The 22,538-nt window shown below is 39.4% G+C and overlaps 1 protein-coding gene across 1 annotated transcript; it reads left to right on the top strand.

The window, feature by feature from the left end:
* The first annotated feature begins 1,943 nt into the window (after window positions 1-1,943).
* KRT23 (keratin 23) lies at window positions 1,944-13,662 on the top strand. Its single transcript, XM_026116322.2, has 8 exons — window positions 1,944-2,531; window positions 6,265-6,347; window positions 7,651-7,807; window positions 9,551-9,712; window positions 9,805-9,930; window positions 11,216-11,436; window positions 12,343-12,374; window positions 13,134-13,662. Exons 1-8 carry the CDS (start codon window positions 2,115-2,117, stop codon window positions 13,235-13,237), a joined length of 1,302 nt encoding a protein of 433 aa, XP_025972107.2. The 5' UTR covers window positions 1,944-2,114; the 3' UTR covers window positions 13,238-13,662.
* The last annotated feature ends 8,876 nt before the right edge of the window (window positions 13,663-22,538 follow it).

Genomic DNA, 22,538 nt, shown 5'->3' with positions numbered 1-22,538 from the left:
CAACTTAGGACAGCTTATCAGCACGTAGACCTGTTTCTCTTGGAGTGTATTATCTCAGCATCATACCTCACATGTTTATCTTAAAACAATGATCATTACATCACTATTTTGGGTGTAATCACTGACTTATCTCCATTATGTTCACAGCTGAATTGTTTGGAATTGTTGAGGACTACAGCCATACTTAGGCTTAGTTGAATTCATCGACTGTGTTAACTCCTAACCTGACTCAAAGGAAGTAAGTCTCCCCCTAAAGTTAGCCTAACTCTTGGTGCCAGCCTTTGTGTGCAATTAGTCCAGCTAGGACCTTAATAATCTTCTAAAAAGATTGATTTCCCTTGCCATCTTTTCCACAGAAAGTGTTATAAGATCAAATGCTTTTACATATACTACGAATGAATTTTAATCTACCATACGGGTCTGAGAATCACAAAAAGGCAGCAAAATGGAATGAATTCAAGATTTTTTGCTGCCATTTTTCTTTTCACCATCATTACAAAAAAGATGATGGGTCCGTCTGCCAGAAGAATAAGATCTTTGCAGAAGCCTAAACTACAAAAAATACATTTTCTCTAAAAATGATTAAACTTTACAGAAACAGTGATGCTTAGCAATATCAATCAATCATCTATGTACCTCTATAACAGAGCACAGAAAACAATTACACATAAATGCTTTGACAGTAGCATTTCAGATACTAGAGGTAAATGTAATCCAAAACAGTACCTTAGGGTAATAGATAATTACTCTAGCAGGAAAGAATGAAGGAAGAAATCTCCCAAAATAATATCTATGTGGAAGAAACGCTTTGTCATTATAAAATTGCAGTTTGTGTGTTCTATAGCATCTTCTTCTTAATGTTGTGATTCTTTTACTAGTTAAATAAAATTTTCTGGAACCGTACTGTGTTGAACAATATTAGTGTTTTTACAGTCTGAACATCTCCACATTTCTAAAACTGAATCCTAAACTCAACCAACCCCATTAAATGCAAAATGTCAATTTATCTTCCATTACCCCTTGCTCGCAGTCCTTGCTATTTTCTAGTTTGGCAGGGCCTCTGCAGTTCCAGAGCCAGCTCTAAACTATGGCCACACTTGCCCAATTCTATTTTTAATTTATCCAGCATCTGGCTGTTTTGAGAAAGCCCATTCTCGCGCAATTGCAGTATCATTTTTTAGACTCAGTAACTTCAACTAATCACTTGAATCTTTGGAGTATTGTTACAAACTCATATTCCAAATATTTTCTACATCTTAAACATATAGATATTTTAATAGTATTAATACTAATAACAGCAGTAAATCCCTGCGTTACTACTGATTTCAACGTGACTACTGAAATTGAAAAATGACCTGCGCCTTGAAGCATGAAAAACGTCAGTAGAAAAGACTGTTAGGTATCTAATTCCCATATACTTCAATGGGAAATGGGCAGCTAAAGGGGAAGAAGAAACCTTAGAATAGCTAGGCCTTACTCACTTTGGACTGGAGTTTTAGTGAAATGATAGCGCTTGGATGACTTCATGAAAGCCTCACTGTCTCGCACAGGGCAAAGCTGTCAGGTATGTTAATGACTGCCTGATAGGAAATGCTGTGCTTCAAGATTCATAGGCTGCTCTAATTCTGAAGCCTGAGATTTACGAAACCAAAAAAAGGCAGATAATTACAAGTGTCCTTGGAGACCCGTCCCTGCCCTAGCTCTTCATAAATTCTATAATCAAAGGTATTTTCCCCCTCACAAACAGGAAAATACAATACATTCACTGCAGGGTTAGAAAAAAATCTGAGGCAGAGCTGATCTGTTCCACACCTACTGCTTTTAGCCACACCTCACTATTATAATATGAAAAGAAGGAAAAAAACACCAAAAGGAAAGCCATCTGGTATGTGGCTGTGATTCCAAATAATAACAACAGTGTGTGCAGGCTCATAAATGCTTCAGAATTGACCAAGAGGAAGCATGTTTCGCGATGACACAATCTTGTTGCTGCAGTCATTCATCGAAGGGAACTCCCACAGGAGAAGGCATAAAGCTGCCCAGGGAAGGCTAAGAAGCTGCTCAGTGAGTGCTAGTCAGGGAAACACTGGGACAGATCCACAACTGAGCTAAAAATGAGTACCGGCCAAGGCCCTTCTCAGTTTTTTTCTGGGTCCCTCAGGGGTAGTTCAGGGTGTGGTTTGGCCCAGCAAGGAAGCTCTTACAGACCTTCAAGTGCAGATGGCGGTGCCAGCAGCACACACATTCCTTTTTGCTCTGCCAGACCTCTCTGGCTGGCTCCTGCAGGAGAGGCACCGTGGGGAGGCTGCGGCGAGCACCACGGGCCGAGCATCTTCCTGGGTGGGAATGAGAAACAGACCATGCAAAACCTGAATGACCGTTTGGCTGCCTACCTGGACAAGGTCCGCTCCTTAGAAGCAGCTAACGCTCAGCTTGAAAGCTGCATCCTAGAGTGGCACAAGACAAAGTCTCACAGCAAGAGGCATGACTTCACCCAATACGAGCAAAGCGTCACTGACATGCAAAGACAGGTAAGTCGGGGCTCCAAGGGTCTGTGTCATTCTACACGCTGGCTACTCACTTATGCTGATGGCTAGTCTTTAAAGGAAATTAAGAAAACTTTTAAATGTTAGAAATGCTAATGAGAGGGGTTACGGGACCTTTGTGTTCACAACATCCTTTGTGTTCACAAGGAGCAGAATGGGGCATAAGGAAGAAAGGCTGGAAGGAGACAGAGGGGATTCTGCGAAGACTGATAGTATAAAGAGATTTACGGGCTGCCAAGTGTTTATTTCTGTACATGAAACGACGGTTTGAGCAACTAGGTCTGGCAGAATTTGGTCTTTTTGATGGCACATGTATTCAGCAAGTTACAAAGCAGGCGAAATGAAGAGGCTGCCTTCTTCCACGCATGCTGTCTTTAGACGTACTCTTGTGTTTTATTTCTTTGATTCCTGCGGTAGCAGACAGTGAAACTACAGGAGTTCTAGGTCCAAGGAGCTTATGTAACCAGATGGAAAAATACTTCATTGTAATTAAGAAAATAGCAGCAACAAATTCCTCATGGATGTTTTCACTATAATTAAAAGGAGAATTTCTGGTTCTTGCCAATACATAACATTAACATTCAACAATAACTCTCTCATTCTCTCAAACTCACGTGTCTTCAAATTTAAGCATAATATTAATCTGCATTCATAATGAACATACTTAGCACTGTAACCATCTCTGTGACTAATCACAGCAATTAACTTTACATAGCCATATGAGGCAAAAAGCAAAGCTATTCCATAGTGTGATGTTGTAGCTTCCCCCCCTTTTTGTGATGCGGTTACTTGGCATTCTCAAGACCCTGAGAATTTTTGTTTCAAAAGGGCTTGGAAAATGGCACTATCTGGCACCTTTGCTGTTTGAGGTCGGGGACTTAATCAAAATCCCTCCTCACTGTTAAATGCGTTGCCTCCAGGCAGAAGATGAGGCACTCTGACCACAGCCAATGTGCAAGGAGAGCCAGAATTGTCATCACCTATTCCTGTTTTAGGGATAAAGAAAGGTCATCAATCTCCAGACCTGTCACTTCAGCACTTACTTTTTTAACTGATCCAGAGATAAATACTTGTTCTCCAACAATATAAATGTGTCCACATTCATGTGGAATTAACAAATCACAAAGACTTAGGAAGACCAGAAACCTAGCGCTGATTGGGGTAAAGCCCTCACTTTGAACGGGCTGTACCTGAAACACTTACTTCTAACACTCAGCACCTCGGCAGCTGCCCCGTGACCACGAGCACCTCTCAGACCCACGGCCTTCTCAGCCAGGACGTATTTACTGTGGTGTTCACGCTGGGGAAGAAGAGGCTATTAGAGGGTAATTTACAGGGTACAATTCAGTGATTTAACCTAGAATTTTTAATTTTCTCTATAAATTAGTACAATTAGTGCCATGTCTGCAAGTAAAATGAGCAAAAATATAACATATAATTATTGAACATAAATAAATTAACACACTACTTAAAAATGTGAGCTCTAGGGAGACTGATTTAGTACGTAAAATAAGCTTTAGACAGAATTTAGGATCCTATATCCAATAACCCAGCAAGCCCATGATGCAGTGGCTATCTAAACTTAGAGACAAATAAATTCATCCAGAGCCTACGTTTTGGATGAGACTTTTCCCTGGACATCTGAATTCAGGATGAGCATGACAGACTGTGCAGCAAGCTGTCTGGCTCCGGCCCGAATTCCTCTCTAATCCAGGTATGAAGTAAAACAGCACCAGTTCCTAAGACTCCCAGCCCAGTTTCTAGGCTCCCTCTTCCTGTAAATGCCAGTACAGTATTTGGTCCTATTCAAACATCCTGCACTGCTAAATATGCAAACTAATTTACAAATCATTCAAGGAGACAGGATCCATGCAGCTGGGCCCTAAGACACAAGGTACGATGGGGAACAAGTCAGTGCAGGAAACCTTTTTGAAAAGAAAGTGGTTTGAGAAGGAATTTGAGTAATTTGAGTGTACTTAGTGGAGTATTTAGTGTGAGTTCTTAATTAAGTTATCTGTCATTTTGTTGATTCTACCTAAGACTTGGCATTAGAGATGTGGCCATATTTGTGATGGACATACTGAAAAACTCTGTGCAATTCTAAACAAATAAATGTCCACATTTCAAAAGCACTGTCAACTGGCAGAGTGAGCAAAATTGTGCAACAGTTGACAAAACAATGACAACTGTAACTGCTCTATTGTATTCTTCATTCTTTCAGATTCCACAAAGAGTCATAAAGCATTTATATATACGTGCTGCTCAGTTGTACTATTATGAAATGGCGCAAAAGTAAGAAGTCAAATAGTGCTTTCTCGTTGCCTCTCGGTTACTGCCTTCCACAGTAAAATTTAGCATTCCCTGAGGATGGGTTCCCTGACGACAAGTCCCAGGCAGCCCTACACTTCGGGTATTGCTCTACCTCTTCAGCCGGCCTCGATCTTGTCCCAGGGCAATACCCAACCTGTGATGGTAATTGCTTAAGAATGAACAGTTTGTTCTGTCTTCCTGATTAGCTAATACATTCCACAGACACCTACTTTTTTACCAAGAGAGGTCAACTTTTGACACTTCAGGACAATTCTGTCATTTCCTGGTTCCTTTGTGATTCATTTAGGTGTGGAAAGTTTTACTTCAGGGTGCTGAGAGCTCTCTAACGGCAAGTGATTTCTCTGTGGCCAGAACTCTCGTTTTGCTATATAAGCCATGTAAGCGTTGAGTGAAGGCAGCTGTTAGAACTGCAACCATGCTTCTTTTTCCTCTTTAGTAAAAAAAGACATGACTTCCCACAATTATTAGTTCCTGCTAATTACAAATAAGGCTTTAGAGTACTTTCAGAGATTTTGAATGGAATACTGAGCTTCTTATATTCAGATCTGTGGATCAAAGCTACTTCATGTTGACAAGGACTTAAAGTCTTTTCAGTGCACACTGAGTACGCTAAATGAATGAGGTGATGCACTTTCTCCTGCACTTTTTAGGGCAAGATTCAACATCACAAAGCACCATCACAACTACGAATAATTAGCTCCTGGTTACTGGAAGTATCAATGTAGTTACAGGTGAGTAACTGAATGGATCATGACGGCTAGATGCCAGGGTTATTCTCAGAATGACAATCCATGCAAGCGCACGCTGAAGCGTGGTGGACACGAGGGGTCCTGCTCGTGACTTGCTGCTGTCCTTTGCATCACAGCCCTGATTCAACAAGGTGTTTATGCACATGCTTCATTTTTAGCACATGATTAATTCCAGTATTTTAACTGTACTCAGACACAGCTTAACGTTTCCTATTGAAATCTGCCCTAAAGTTGACTAAGGCTGCTTTTCTAGCAATGCTAAGCAGAATCAAAATCAAAAAAGGAGGAAGAGAATGACTGTTATTTTACAACATACAATAAAATTTGTGTAACCCTATTCATATTCTCTACCTGGCTAGCAATAAGATGATTTCTCCTACATCATTTCCAGAAAAGTAAGACACAGAGAAAAGTAAGATTATGGGCAAAAACTGTGGAAGCATCTAAATGAATCATGAATCTAAGCTGCTTTTATTCACCCACTCTCCTTAACATGGGACTTCAGCTATCATTTAGATGCTTTGAAGAGCTTATTCTAAATCCATTCATACAACCAGCATGGAGTCCCAAGCAGCAAAGGTTATTCACCGTCACTTTATCACATCACTGAGTCTGTTGCTGGATTCTGTGTTTTGCAGATTGAGGATGGCAAGATCACCAACGCCAGTATCCTTCTACAAATTGATAATGCTAACATGGCATCTGAAGACTTCAGGCTCAAGTAAGCTTTTCTTTGGTTTCCTGATTAAGTTTGAAAGAGGACTAAGCAAAATAATTCTTTTTCATTCAATTCTTTTCATCCAAGATGAAATTGATTTTTCTGATTTATTTTTGGTGATATTAGATAAATAAAATGAATACAGAAAAAATACAAAATAAAAAAAGAGAAGGAAGGATGTTAAAAACACAAATCTTTGCCGAACAATCTTGAGTCACCCTGTTTATGATAATTAGTTCAGGTCCTGAAGAGCAGGTTTTACGGCAGACACTTAATACTTGTGACAAAAGGTATTTAAAGATTATCAACTGGGAATACAAATTAACCTGTCTCTGCCCCACATGTTTCCCCAGTCCAGCCAAATCTTTCTATTCCCTGCAGTTATCCCTCCCATCCCGCTCCACAGGAAATCCCTTTCCTTCGGTATCTTCTGTTCCAGACTCGCAGAAGTTTTGCCACAGTCAATGAGCCAGTACTTCCCTGGCTGTCAGTACACAGCGTCCTTCCTCAGTGCACTGTTGAGAGTCCTCAAACTGTCAAAGAAGCCAAAATGTTTTAATGGTAAACTTGCAGGCAAATCATTGCAAGGGAAAGGATTCCACAGTGTTTTAAAAAGGAAACTGTGCATCTGCTTCAATAGACGGGAATGTTATCCGTAAGGGCCATTCTACCTGACTCTCACTCTCAGAAACGAGCCTGACTGAATGAATGTAGAGACATCAATAGAGCCTACAAAAAAATAAATAAAGGGAGAGATTTGGAGTTTGAAGAGAAAAATTGCTCCTTATGCCCAAGGGAAGATGTGGCAGTGTTTTTCTGACTTTGTCGCACCTTGGCAAACTGCAAGAGGTTATAGTCATCTGTTAATAACTGACTTTTGGGAGCTTTTTCCTGCCTTCTGTAGGACTGAAAAGTGATAATTTTGGAAAAAAACTACAGAAAATATCGATTGTGGATGCTGTTTTGACATCTTTACTAACAAATTTTTGAGAATCCCATTCTCAGATCTTTCACAACCTGATGAATGCTAAAATGCAAACAAGAAAATTAAAGAAAAAGTTCATTCTTCCTTATCATAGAGGAGTAGTTGTGAGGAAGAAATAAAAGCATTTTACTTTTAAAATTATTCAAGAATTATTAAAGAACATATTTTAGAAGGAGAATTTGTTTCCTTGCTTTCCTGCTCTCCTTAGTTCCTTACTAAGAGGACTTAAGCATATCCACTTCTCTTTGATGGCACTTATACAGGAGGCTGGAAGGGGTCTGCTTTCAACAAGCATGTTTTATCTGCTTTTTCCTGATGAAGGTATGAAGCAGAGAAGTCTCGTAGGCAGGGAGTGCAGTGTGATGTTGAGAGCTTGCGTAAGGAGCTTGACAACCTCACCATCGTTACAACAGATCTGGAAATGGAAATTGAAGGCTTGAGAGAAGAGCACATCCTCAGGAGGAAAGACCACGAGGAGGTAAAACAAAGTTCCACTTGCTAAAATCATATCATACAAATCTTCGCTACCATGTAATTAACTTTGAGTAAGATCCACAATCTATAAATGGGATAGATGATTCAGAACCCAATCATGTTTCAAAAGAAACCAAAGAGAATCAGATCAGACATGAAGTTTGTGTCCTATTTCAACAATTAAACCAGGAATTCAGAAAGGAAAACAAATTACTGTACTTTCTCCCAGAACAAACTCTCTTCTAGTCAACCGCCCATTTATCATACATAGCTAGAAATAAGTTTCATATCTAGCTGATATATTCCCAGAAATACTTAAATATACATACACAGAAATTTCAGATAAACAGGAAATGTTACTTGCTGCTCTAGAGTTTCACTGACGGGTTTAAATGCACACCTTCCCCTTGACTCTGGATATATCATTTCTGTGGACAGGTCTTTGGAAAATCCCTAAATTCCAAATTTGAAAGATTTTCCTAAAAAGCTGGAAGTTCAGGGTGGTAGGACCAGACTAAACGTGCCTTCTCTTAAACAATTCCCGTAAGTGACTGTTCCTGGCCATTGCTAGAAATAAGATGCAGGGCTAGGTAGTGTTTTGATCTGGGTATATCCATCCGGATATTAAGACACATTATATTATTTTAAAACTTGTTGCCAGAGGGAACAACACAGCTCTTGAATTCTCAAAGGATCAAAAAAAACGGTTGGTGAAGTCAAATAAAACTACTTATTCTTGCAAAAATCTAAGCACAATTAATTAGAAAATATTTAATCCTTGTCAAAAAACCTTTCTGCTCTGGATTCTTACAGAGCTATAGCACAGTGGTCTCTGTTACTCCCACACATATTTTACCACTGCTTGACAACATGCTGTTTTCATTTTGCTTGACCTGATGTTGCTTTCAGTTATTACCTACTGCAGAACCAAACATCCTACTCGTATTTGTGGATTATTAAAAGGGAGAATAGAAATCCAAGGGTTACCTAGCAGTAGATGAGACTTTCTTTGGCTGATCCCTTTGTAGACTACTGAATAGCTATAATAAAACAGCTCTCGGAAGCAGGGCAAGCAACAGGGACATCGGTGTGTCCAGTCGATCTGCATTTCAGAGGCTGTGATGTCATGCCCCGAAATGGTACTTCGCCTGGGTGCTCCTGAAATGGTACCTAGCACATAAGATTATGCTACACCAAAAGGAATGTTACCATACCTGTTGGACTTGTTCTGTAATTATGTTGTTTACACAGTAATTATATGTTTTAATCCAATTATTCCTTTAACAATTACACAGTACTGACTCTCATGTAAACTTAGTTATGGTTCCATAAATATTAACATAGAGGGTAAGAAAGATGAAATTACTGTTAGGCTTACATGAAAGGTTTTAGGTTCCTAGCAGATAAATAATTTTAAAATGTCAGTGCTTCTTCTTTACATATATACTTTCCAAAAACTTTGTAACAGAAATTAAGAAACATCTTCTCACATGTTTTTTATTGAGTTCTCTAGCACACTTCTGCCATGGAAACAGATGTATATTACTGGTTTAACTTATGTCACAGTATTACCCATATATAAAATTTCCAAATTGTGTTAACTGAATATATATAACAATCATGCTACCATAAAGAAAAAAATATGTTGGGCATTTTGAGAGGATGGAAGTGAAGAAGACAAGACAGGAATGCAAACTCTGTTTCCATTCTCATAAATAATCTTGCTTGTCCCCTCTGTTCTGAGTAGGATATGAATGCACATCGCTCATCACGGGACTTCAAAGTCAATGTAAAAGTAAACGCAGCACCACCAGAAGATTTAGCCAAGATGCTAGCAGAAATAAGAGAAGATTATGAAGCTATCATTGAAAAGAACCGTAAAAGCCTTGACAGTTGGTACAAAGAACAGGTAACAGCTATTTTCTGACCATTTTGAAGATTCCTGTTGCTGTATGCGACTGAGCAGAATCAGCAAGCTTTCCCCTTGCTTTTGCTCCACAGAGTGCAGCTCTGTCTCTGGCAGCAGTTCCTAATCCAGAGCAGCTACAGAGCAGTGAGAACGAGATCAAGGATCTAACACGCACTTTACAGTCCCTGGAGATCGAGCTGCAGGCACAGATGAGTAAGGTATCTGTTGTAGACATCTCTGGCTGGTCATTGTTATTTCATAAATTCTCCAAAATTGCCTGGGACCAACTCTTTATTTATATCCATAGCATATCACCTAGCATAATTTTATTATAGTTATTAAAGTATAAGTGAAGCTGGAATTTGGCCCATATTTGACTTTGCCAGAATCCGCAAAACAGACTGAGCAACTGTCACCAAGATGTAAAAAATGTATGTCTCTCTTTACACCAGTACATGGGGAGAAGATAAAGAAGAGACAGGACAGCTGGCTAGATGATCTAGAAGGAAAAAATGTCCAAGAAGACAGAGAGTTATTATATAAGTTTCATATTGATAACCCTATTATATAGGGTTTATATATCAGCATATATTATTATATGCTGATGAGGAATCTTACAAACTATTCTCAGCCCTTCTAGAGGGGAAATCTCACACATCCCTAACTTGGAGAGTTTGGAACAATTCTGTACAATAAAAGCAGAAACTGACAAAAGAGTTGAAAATGAGTTATTTACAAAATATAACAGTGCCACTTGAAAAGCACTAAGAGAACTAAGTCACAATTTAAAAAATAATCAAAGGTCAGGAATATTTTTGATGAACCATTTTATCAAGTATACATTTGCCCCTTCCTAAGCTACTGGAAGACAACTGTCTTCCATCTTGCCAAATAGCGCCTCAAGCATTCACCACGAAATACTCAGACCCAAACTGCAAATAGTTCACCTTTCTGAAATAAATATGATCTTTGACAATCAAATGCAATATTATACCTACAAAGAGGATAAGCATTTCAAGATTTTACTGAAGATTTATTTCTGTATTGTCCTTGTAGCGACAACTTTCAAACTGATGATAGCATTTACTGACTGAGAAAAGCCTAATAGACATGTAAGAGGTATCATACTACTGCAGTCATTTGTTTTTCTACATTTTTGTGAAGAGCGTGTGTAACTTTGATTACCACTATCAGAGCTTATGCCAGACGGGAGGAAAAATCCATTCAAAAACTTCCTTAAAGACACACTGAATTACAGAAGCACTGTTTTTGAACATAAAGAATATGGAAGAAATAAATTAATCCAATTTTGCATATAATTAGGGGCATATAACACAGCTTCATGATTCTGCTGTCTTTACATGACTAGTCATGCAAGTGGATAAGTGTTTAAATGACCACTGCCTTAATTCAGTAATCTTCTACCTAGAGATCAAATTTGCTGGCATTTCTGCACTACCACATAAATAATAACCATAGAACTGGTATTATCTGCTCTGTCAGAAACACATGCTGGAAGACACCTTGGCTGACACCCGGAATTACTACGCTCTTGCACTTCAAAACATGCAAGCCATCATCTCCAAATGTGAGGAAGAGCTAAGCCAGATTCGCCAAGACATCAAGCATCAAAATAACCAATACAAGGTCCTTCTTGGGATCAAAACTCGTCTGGAGAAGGAAATTTCCACTTACCGCCTGCTGCTGGAGGGGAGCGTTGATGGGTAAGGCAAATCTGCCCTGACTGGTATAGATGAGAAGAGACTTCTCATATTCAGGTTGTTTGTTTGTTTATGTTTATGTTTAATCAAAGCTTGTGAGTTCCACAGCATAATATCAAGGGTTGGTATTTTAATGTGATGATCATGATAAAAAGCCTTAGACACTTAGTACCCACAGAATGTAATTTTGATTACCTAAATTCACTTAAAAATAAGAATTTCTACATTCCACATCACGCCTAACTCAGTTCAGGAAAAACTGCCAGCTTCAGTAAAACTCACAGTCATTTTATGTTTTCAAAACAAGTTCTAGATCAAAAAGAAGCTTGGAGACAAGTTTGGATCATCTGTGGTCAGCCATGTGCAGTTACAAACATCAGCACACAAAATCTATCGCGTTCCCCTCCCGTGATGGGTCGTTCGCTTTCCCCAGTCTGTCTTGTCTGAATCTCTGCACTCGGAAATCTCCGGGCCTCTCAATTCTTTATTCTCTTATCTTATATACAGAGCATGTCTTATTTATACAAAATCAGGAAAAGGAAGATTAACAGCATTCATAACTAAAAGTCTCAGGGAGGCAGGACATTGAGGCACAAAGTATTGGGCTGTTTCTCAGAAGAGAAAATGGGACCAACCTGATAAATTCACAACATAGGAGGAACAGTGCAACTCTGCACAACAGAAGCAATAATCAAAGCATAAGGGAAGGGTTACAGGTGAGGGTATCTGCATCCGAGACTACTGAAGAAGAAAAGTTCTCACGGTACAAAAAGGTCTTTCTTTTGTTTGTTTTTATCTGTTTTCATATTGGTATAAGGTCTCCTTAGAGTATCACTAAGATGAAGGGGATGAATAACTACTTCAAACGAGTATACTCATTATTTTGCCTCCATTTCATTATCTTTACAGGACAACAAGAAAATCTGAATCAAACGCTAAAGGTAAAAGTCCCTTATTTGGTTCTCTGTAGTGAATCTTTTAATTATTTTGTCATTTCTAATCAAATTTAACTCAGAATGAACTTCACTTTGCACAAAGGACCTATGAAAGGTTCAGGCAACAGTTAATCCCCAGGCAGGCTGCAATTCAGAATAACCGGAGTGGCTGTGGTCCCAGCGAAGGACGGCGTGTCAGAGAGCACGTTCTGCTGGGTCCGCCAGCTCCCGGCCTGCTCGGCAGACTGGCTCCTGCCGGTGAAACACACTGCCCAAAACTCAGAGCCAGCCGAAAGCTTTCACGGTGTGTGAGGAGGCACAGGGACTCCATTTGGTGACTGAAACGGCTTCTACTAAGCCACAGACAGCTGACTTGGTGGAAGGATGGAAGTCATCCTGCAGTGCTGGGCTTGAGGGCAACAAGCAAATCTGCATGTCTGGAAATTCGTACTCTAGCATGAGTATGACCTACAGACATTTAATCAGGCAGGTTAATCTGCTCTGAAATTAGATTTGCACTGGCTGGGATGTAGCTGTATTATTCATCTGCCCTGGTGTTATTCATTTGCCCTGATCTGGACAAGGCCAGGGTAACTTTCTGGCAGTACATTTCACAAAGAGCAATAATAAGTATTGACTTAAAGGGAAACATGGAAAGATGCATCAGCTGAGGAGGTAGCTGGCAAACTGCGTACATGAAACCTTCTCTGCATCATCTCTTCTCAGCATTGCTTCTTGCATGATTAAGCCTTCATGTTCTTTCAGAACACGCGGGGCCGACCAACCGCAAGATCAAAGCCATCGTACATGACAGCGTGAACGGGCAGCTGGTATCCTCCACCATCAGTGAGATCCACCAGCAAGCGTGAATTCAGAAGTTCTGCTAGCTGGCTTTCCTAACAGCCGGATGCGCAGCCTGTGACCATCCCTCCGAGTGACTACGTGCAGCGTGCTGGTCTCCCCGTGTGTAAAATGGGGATACTGATAGTGAACTCTTTCATAAAATGATTTGCAGTCCAATAATGAAAAGTGCCATACATAGCTGATATTGTTAGTTTGAAGAGGTTTTAGTCACCAAAACACTGAAGACAAACTTTTCAATGAAAATGCCTGGCTGAGCTGGTAATACATGTATTATATACACCTCACCAGGGCATGAACCTCCACCTGTGATTCATTTATTGCTCTCCAAATTAGCTATAATTAAAAATGAATAATCTCTCTACTTTGCTCGTGGTCTTGTCTCTTATCATATACCTCACTGCAGCCAATAAATTCTTTCCCATCACTTGTATTGCTGCTTGGCATTTCTGGTTTTGCTTTTCATGAAGTATGTGCCGGCCCACAGTGACAGCGTTACTGAACCCAAGAGACTGCAAAAGCCTTATTGTTTCAGCACACACGAAACTGGAAGGACATAAATAAGAACAAAAGAGGTGACACAAGCAACAAAGTGGTACACTACTATACTTGGCATTGATACGAGCAAAACTATTAGGCTTTCCTATATACAACTTCTAAATGTCATGATTTAAAACAGCATTATTATTAGGATTGTTATAAAGTACACTTTACTAAAATATGTGCACTAAAAACATTTATTTCTTTTACAGATTTAGAGAAATTTTAAGTATCCTTACTTTTTTTCCTTTAAAGGTTATAAGTACTTTTGCAGACACTCATATTTTCTCAGTGACCTATTTCATTCAAAACACCATTTCACCTACTTGTCTTCACATTAATGTTCACTGTTTTAGCTGACAAGTTCTATAGTCGGGATAAACTGATACATGCAGCACATACTAAGGCGTCAGTGTAGGAAGGGGAGACGGTTCAAAAACAAACTACAAATTCTTTTTCAATCATTTTTCATGAATCCTATTTTTTGTTAAAACTACTTCCCTCATAACATGGTTTCAAATAAAAATGACTTGGGAGGGAGGAGAAAGAAGGGAGAGAAGAGCTCTAAATACAAAACAGAAATGTTTTCAGTACCAAGGGTTTCATTTTTCTAAGAAAATACACTATTTTCATAATGTTTTCTCATCAAAAATATTGCAAACACATCTCTTGCCAGCAAGGTCTAATAGTGAGGAGAAAGACTACTTGATTTTTTTAACCTGTTTCTGAAGTTTAGGACTTTTGGATTTCAGCGTTTAAAAACGAAGCCCAAAGCTTCTTCCCCTTTCTCACATCAGCCCGTTCACCAACTCAAAAGAAGACCCTAAGGGCAACAGGAAAATTTCCAGTGATATACAGTGATAAAAACTGAGTAAGAGAAATAGAATTATCATCAGGAGTTTTTATCCAAGGAAGACTGCAAAGCAGAATGAAGGAAAAGAGCCAAAACGGAGCACAGTGAGTTGAGCTCGGAGCTGCCTTCCGAAGTTAATGTCTGCTATCGAACAGCATGTTCGGGGCAGTCTCACATGAACGAGCTAAATTGTCACTATACTCGCTAATACCGACTCATAAGAGATTTTCATAAGGGATTCTTGTTACCCGCTTTGCTTTGAAACAAGGTTCACAAAACAGTGAAAATTTCAAAGAAAACGCAGATTTAAAAAATAAAGTCAATCTCTATGATATAATGTTTTCTCACTGGCATGTTAGGACCAGTTCATGATCCCCCTTTCCTGCCCCCACTCTCCACCCTTGTTGCACAAAGAGATCCCCAAAGCACTGAATGGATTACCTAATGGTTTCTTTAAATTGGGTAAAACTTGTAATACAGGATTAGTAACTCTTGGCTAATTAGCAATGTCCTTCCTGATAGCTTACCAGATCCAACAAGCCAAAGCTGGTGTTTATGGCACCTGGACAGAATGTGTCCAGGTGTTCTCGAGTAGTTTTCTATGTTATTTGAAGCTGTATTTGTTTATCAACTTTACAGAGCATACTAGCATTGCTGTAATATGAATCACTATAAAAACTTCTAAGTAGCTCCTTATTTCTAAATCAGAGGAAAGGATTTATGTTTTGCATTAGGTTTTCATAGTACTAAACCACAAGGAAAGAATAAAGAAAACTGAAAAATTAGCAGTATTTTATAGAGCAAGCTTATACTTATTTCCCATTCTTGAACAATTCATTGGCTTTGTTTTGTCCCAACGTCCTCCCGTGCAGAAGTGAGGTGCACTCCCTGCGTTCCTGCGTTACACTCAGCTGCTGTCCAAATGACAGCAGTTAAGACGTCCTCGTGCAGAATCCCCACCCCGCTCCATTACTCCATTACTTCTCTTACCCCGTGTCACTGCATTTGTAATGGACAGACCAGTACAGCTCACACTGATCTCACGGTCCACTGTAACATGGTCGTTCATGCCTGGCTCTAATACCACGATTCAGTGGCTGTCTTCTACCACGTCAAATCAACCATCTGGTTCCTAAGCACACAAACAACAGTCACACCACCTTCTGCCTCCTTATTTTCCCATTCCTGGAGAATTTTCAATGGCTTTAGAACACTACATGTAATTGCCGATTTCTTTCTTGTTAAATAGCTAATGATATTGTATCACCGCCCACATGTTGCCCAATAAATGTACTAAACTTAGTGATTATTCATTATTTCAGAATTTGTGTCCTAATAAATAAGCCCTGCATTCATGGATGTACCAGTATAGCCCTGCACCCTCAATCATAAATAATGATACTAATGATGTAGCACTTAATGCACTGTTAACATTAAATTCTCACAACACTCTGAGAGATGAAGTTAAGGAGATAATGAGTGTGGATTGTATTATTATTTCCATTTTATGGCTTGAGAAATTGAAAAGAGAGATGACACAACCTCCTCAAGGCTGCAGAGAAAGTCACTGATAGCGACTGAATTAGAATTCATCACTTCACAGCTTCCACTTACCTCAGCTCTGAGATAACACCGCTTCCACAAAGAGCCATTCCATGGTTACAACAGTCCCTCTGCATCTGATGATTGCACTTAGGAGATAATTTAATTGATTCACTTCAAGCCTGTACTGCTGGTCAAGATCCTGCACATAATTTGATCATGTTCTTAAATTTACAGGTGTCAACAGCACTAATAAAATTAGTCCTGTACAAAACGTTATACTTGTGTATCTTTGCCGATTTTGTAGTATTTGAGGAACTCTAAACAGGAGCTGACATAGGTATTTCTTTCTCTTAGTCTTGGTTCAGTGTCAGGAAGGCCTTTTTAACTAAAGGCTCAGTTTATCACTGTGAAATACTATAGCACCCTTGAAACCAATGTATCCTATAGCATCCTTTCTAGCATCTTTAGACCAAGGAAATCTTCAGGGATGCGAGAACTGTATTGCTTTCAGAATTATTATTATATTTATTATTTTATTGCCTTAAAACTATTTGAACAGTCTGTTAGCTGGAGTTTATTCTACATTGACATTAAATATACACAGAAGTGCTGTTTCAGCATCGAGGAAGTGACTGACCCAGGCCCAAAGAAAACTGCAATCTTAAAAGTTTGAAGTATTATAAGAAATAATACACTCAAAATGAACATTTTCTATTTCCCATATAAGCAGAAATGGGATATAGAAATAATGACAGATGATGTAGGATAGTAGAAAAATACCAGTAAGACATAACGTCATTTCTAAGCCTTAGTAAATGATGCAACAATACTTTTGCAAACTAAAAAGACAAATGAACTTAAAGAGTCTATAAAAGGAGGCTGAAACCATCAGCGTTCACAAAATCATTTCTTGTAGTTTCACCTGCCATTTAAGGAAGTCCTGCACTAAATCCTCCAGCATGATTGAGAACAGACTTGAATGCAGTCCAGAGTGTGTATGAGTCATGGCTCATTTCACTCGTAGAAATGTTAAAACTTATTAAGGTACATTACAATAAGCAGCTTTGGTAAGTGAACTGTTGATCCTTTGGAAGACGTCTGCAATGAGATAATGAAGTAATGCTTTTTGCTATTAATCATACATTTTTTCTGGTGATGTAGCCGCACATCGGCAGGTTTATTTCTTATTTAGGAACGAGCCATTTCTCTAGAATGCAAAATTTTTGCCTTGTTAATATGGATGGCTGGCTTGCAAAAGTTAATCAAGTCATTTCAGTAACAGAAGAAAAACCCTAGCATTTACAGCACTGTCAAAAACACAGCTTGCATGCTATTATTGAAACAGAATAGGTGGAAGAGCTGGTAAAACGTTTCACAATGTCCACACCCTGACCTATAAAGGTCTCTAGAGTTCTGCAGGGAGATGCCAGCTCCCGTGTATGAATCAGTCAGTAAAGGGAAGGCTCTATAAACAGAAAGCAAGTAAAGAGCAATGCTGGAGAGGCCTGCACTGCACCCCCCAACACACACTTCCTCAACTAGGCAGCCAAAGCATCATAATTATTGACTTTATGTGTACATTCGGCTTTGTGAAATCAGAAGTAATTTGGGGCCTGTCTTACTATGCATTGCTTCCTCGTAATTCCTCCCGCAGCGTAAAATTCTGCAGGTGTTTCTTTTGAGGTTGTATTCTTAAGGCATTTTTAATTGTATGACTACATTGAAATGACCTACTTGAGCCATACATCAAGGGGTTGGCATCAACTAACTGTTTGTAAAAATATTACATTAAACACAAGTATCAATGGATTTATAATTGAGTTCTGGACTCTCATTAAAGAAAGTCATAGATGATAAATTACTAGCCATGACCTATTGCTGAGAGGGGTGCATTGCTGCTGCTTCCAAACATATTAAATTGCCTTTTAAAAGCTTGAATATGCATCAGAAGCTTAAAGGCATAAAATCATAACATCAGCTGTGGTACAGAGTTTCAGTAACTATCTGGACTGCAGGGGTAAATATTTTGCTTTGCAATATGCTAAGGACAAGTCAAAAGGAGTTATTTTGATAAGCTATTATTAGGCTCTAGTGAGAGTAACAAAAATGAGGAATGTAATTTAATTAGAGAAGAATAAAATTTAATTTAGAGGAATTATTTGGAACAGGCAGGGAAAAGAAGATGGAAACAAGCTGACTGTGGCATTACGCCGAGCGCAGGCCTGTGACACCAACGAAAGAGAGACAAGATAACGATACAGTACTTCTTTAGAAAATACATAGAAGTTAATAGTCTGATACTTTTAGAGAAAGAATATTAGCTTTGGGCTCAAATTTATGCTTCCGGAATCATTCTTGTAAGAAATTAAAGCATAAAATGCATAAAACAAACTGGAAGACAAAGTAACTCCTGCTAGAGCAACTTCAGAGGAATAAATACGCAACGCTGTCGCAAGCGGACAGAAATTTGTGATTATAGAGCTACCAGTACAAAAAAGAAAATCACCTCTTTCCTTCCTTTTCTGAACACATTACTGAGGCAACTAACTGATTTTTGAAGCCATTTCAATGCCCAGGCTCTACTTAGTCAGTCTCACCGGAGAACAGTCTCAAAGCAGTTACCAAGACGGTGTGTGAATGTTAGTATTCTGCTGCAGATAACATTGCGACTATGCAGAGAAAAAGACACAAGCAAATCCCACACCTCTTCATTAATCCCTAAAGTTTTTGCTATCTAAAAATTAAAAGATACTTGAGCATCAATCATAAAGCAAGGGGCATCATTCGAAAGGCTAAAGCACATTCCTGTCCTTACAAATGCAGCTTTCTGGATGGAGAAAGCTAGGTAATACTCGCTGCCATTGCTTACAAGCTCACTGTCATACATAATGCCAGACTCGTCGCTATTGCAGCTTGTGACTGTGCAGATAAATACTGCTTTAAACATCTGGCCACAAGAGTTAAAAATGCAAAAATGCAAAAAATTCTTCTTCTGGATATAGGGCCAGAAGTGGGTAATATAGAAAATTTCATTATGTAATATGTGGATTGCATTAACCACACTCAAGTTTCAGCATGGATTTTCTAGTTGTAGTAAATAATATGCAAATTTGTACATGTAGCTGTTTTAAGAAGGTATGTGGTGGCCTCTAGTGACGAATGCATATATACACAATACATTTCTGTTCCAAATGGCATGAAAATCAGACTGATGTGACTAAGCACTGCCACAGAAACCACTGCTTTTGCTATGTGTGCCTTCTTTGAGACTCCTAAGGCTAGGTAAAAATCTTTAGCTAAAAATTTCTGTTGAAGTATCTGTGTATTGAAAGGTGCACTACTTTCTTGAGGGTACTACTGAGATGTATTGTGGCCCTGGTTTCCTTCTTACCTTTCTCCATATTGCATTGCCTGACGCAATGGGATGGTGATATTCCAGGTTGCTTCTCCTTATAAAGCAAGCAGCCGGTAACGCGTCTCTGGTTATACCCACCCTGGGAGAAGGGATGCCACGCAGCCACGAGGACATCCTGAAAGGATGATTTACCACTGCGGTCCCCAAACAAAAAGCTGCAGTCACGCAACTGCCAGGCAACTCATGACCATCACGGTTGGGACTACAACCCTGAGAGAGGAGAACGGGTTGCTTCTCCTGGTCCGGGGGTTCCACGCCTGATAGCAGTGAGGGCTCTGCAACCAGAACAATTGCTTCCTACAAGAGCTGGGGAAGTATTCTGCACGAACACAGCTTTGGGCAACACAGTGTGTTTGTATATATCTTTTGTGTTGTATTATTAGTATGTATATACATTTGCAGAAGGCCATGAAAATTGTATTTGCTCACCGTATCATACAAATATGTAATATGTTCGTATGGATACTTAACTATCCCAGCACTATACTAGGTTTAAATGCTTGATATACAAACGACAAATTCATGTGCACAGAAGTTCAGCAAATATTGGCAATGGTTGCTGCCACATCCGGGAACAACGTGAAATTCTCCAGTTTACTGGTTTGCTCAGTCCACTGACACCTCAGTTGCACATAACTTTTACAAGGAAAAATAGTCCTGCCTGGTAGTCTTTCAGACTATATTCAAGGTGATATTTATGATACTTTTAGGGGCAAAAAAAGAGAGGGTTCATTTGTATGGCTTGGAGCTGTTATTGTTGGCCCTAATATCTGATCCTATTTGAAGAGAGCAGCAAAAATAGGAAAGGCAGCTCCTGACTTTCATTTGCAGCCTGTGGTTAGGGAAGGATGTATCCAACACACTGTCTCAGGCGTCACTCTGAGATCTGGCACATTTCGGGAAGTACCACACAATTTGAAGTAATGTTTTCAATTTACCTCTCTGGTCAAAGCTCAGAGCAGCAAAGAAATAAGGTGGACTGTTTTGATGACTAAGACAAATTTTCTTTGGATGAAAGACAGAAAGAAGATGGAAGTTAGGAAAAATATATATATATGAGGAAGACAGTGCAAGATCTTGCACTGGAAATGTTCACGGCTTAAGTGAAGCCAGCTGAGTTAATGACATCACCTGGTCCCTTCTCTCTTGTCTGACCCGGTCATGGTTCTTCTTGTAGCTTGGAAAAGCATCAACCGCTGGTTCTGTGGAAGAACCTAAATTTTCTCCTAAGATGATCTAAGCAATGACAATAGTGAGAAAACATTTCTTTTTCCAGCAAGCCTCAGTCAATCATATCATTGCCATTTAGTGGGAAAGCAAATACAACTTTCTGCAGTTTCAGTGGTCGAGGAACTCATGCCTTCTCAATCTATTTTGCTGTGCAGTACTTACTCCCGGATCACAGCATGCAAAACACAGAACAGCTCTGGGCTGTTCAGAGACAGAGGCATTCGAGGGTGCAGCATTTGTACCAACAAATGGTTTGAAGACAGTTTGTTTTCAGGGTGGAGAATTGTGCTAAGTATTCTTTTTTATTCATCCCACAATGCAAATATGTAATGGAAAACAGTTGAAAAAAATTGAGGTATTTAACACTGACTGTATACTTTTATAACCTTTATCTTTTCACTACACTTGCTATAAATACACCAGTAATTTCTATAGAGTTGTCCCTTTTTCATGTGTATTCATGGCAGTTGCCTCCTGGCTACATCAGTGGAAAACAGATCAAGAACAATAAAACATAATCACAAACAGCCATCTTCTTGTAGCGTATCAGCCACAGAGGCCTATGACAAACATACGATGAAACATATCACTCTGGATTCCCAAATTAGGACTAAAAGAAACAGCAACGCATACAGGGCTGATTGCCTGCACTGAGGCAGAAAAATCTGAATTTGAAATACATTATTGGCTCAAACCCACATGACAAACCGACTCTTATTTTCCCTTGAAAGGTCATCTTACCACTTTTCCCTTTATTGTAAAGCCACTGTATACCATAAATTTATCTAGGAAGTAACTTCTTCTCACAAATAGGTTAAGAAGAGAAGGAGGGGAATTTTTCAGAAACAGAAATATTGAACATATGGTTGGAATATTTAACAAGGAACTCTGTCTCCCTTGAGTACATTTTGTACCGTGGAAGCCCATTCAGAACTGTACTACAAGAGCTCTTCAGGAATCAAATTCTTATGACGAAAAGTCTGAATTTATATCGGCAATGTAGTTACAGGGACTAGTAAATGGGCAGCATTGGATTTGCTCACTATTAAAATGGACCATTACTAAAGCCTGAACTAAAAGACTTTTCTTTGCTTAAATCTTTAAGTCAGCCAAAAGAAAAGCATATGTTACACCTAGAAGTTGCATAAATGCAGAAGCAAAGCTGGGTGTGTCTTTTTTCCTTGACCTCCCATGAATGGCTACCCAGGACTGATTAGCAATGGTGAGTAATACTAAACGGCACACACGCTTTATCATAACCCCGCACTACTTATCTACATTGCTCTCTACTATACATTAAACTTCTGTCGCACAGGCGGGAGTTCTTCCCGAAACAAACAAACCATTAGCGTTGCTACGACTGTTTTACTTTCGCTGCACACAAACAGTGGAGGGAAATGCTATGCACCTATCTACAGACTGTCCTCTACGGCGTAGTCACAGCCGAGCCTTGACTTGAAAGATGCCCAGCCAAAGCATCAGCAAGTGTTAACAGTACTTCTTTAACACTGGTCAAGACTGCAGATATCAGAAAATACAATATTTTTAAAGTTTCTTAACAGCTATGTAGACTATTTTCTGTTATAACCATTTTGCGAATAAGGCAGGCCGCAGGCTGGGACACGGGCACGCGGACATCTGCGCTGTTTCGCCATCACCCCTCGCACAGACGTGGCTGTGGCAGCTGCTGCTCTTCCGGACGGCGTCCGGGCATCGTCGGAGGGGC

Source organism: Dromaius novaehollandiae, chromosome 22 (assembly GCF_036370855.1).
Source record: "Dromaius novaehollandiae isolate bDroNov1 chromosome 22, bDroNov1.hap1, whole genome shotgun sequence".
NCBI classification, from domain to species: Eukaryota; Metazoa; Chordata; class Aves; order Casuariiformes; family Dromaiidae; genus Dromaius; species Dromaius novaehollandiae.
Note: the sequence above shows the minus strand (reverse complement) of the source record. Positions and strands in the feature narration are given on the sequence as shown.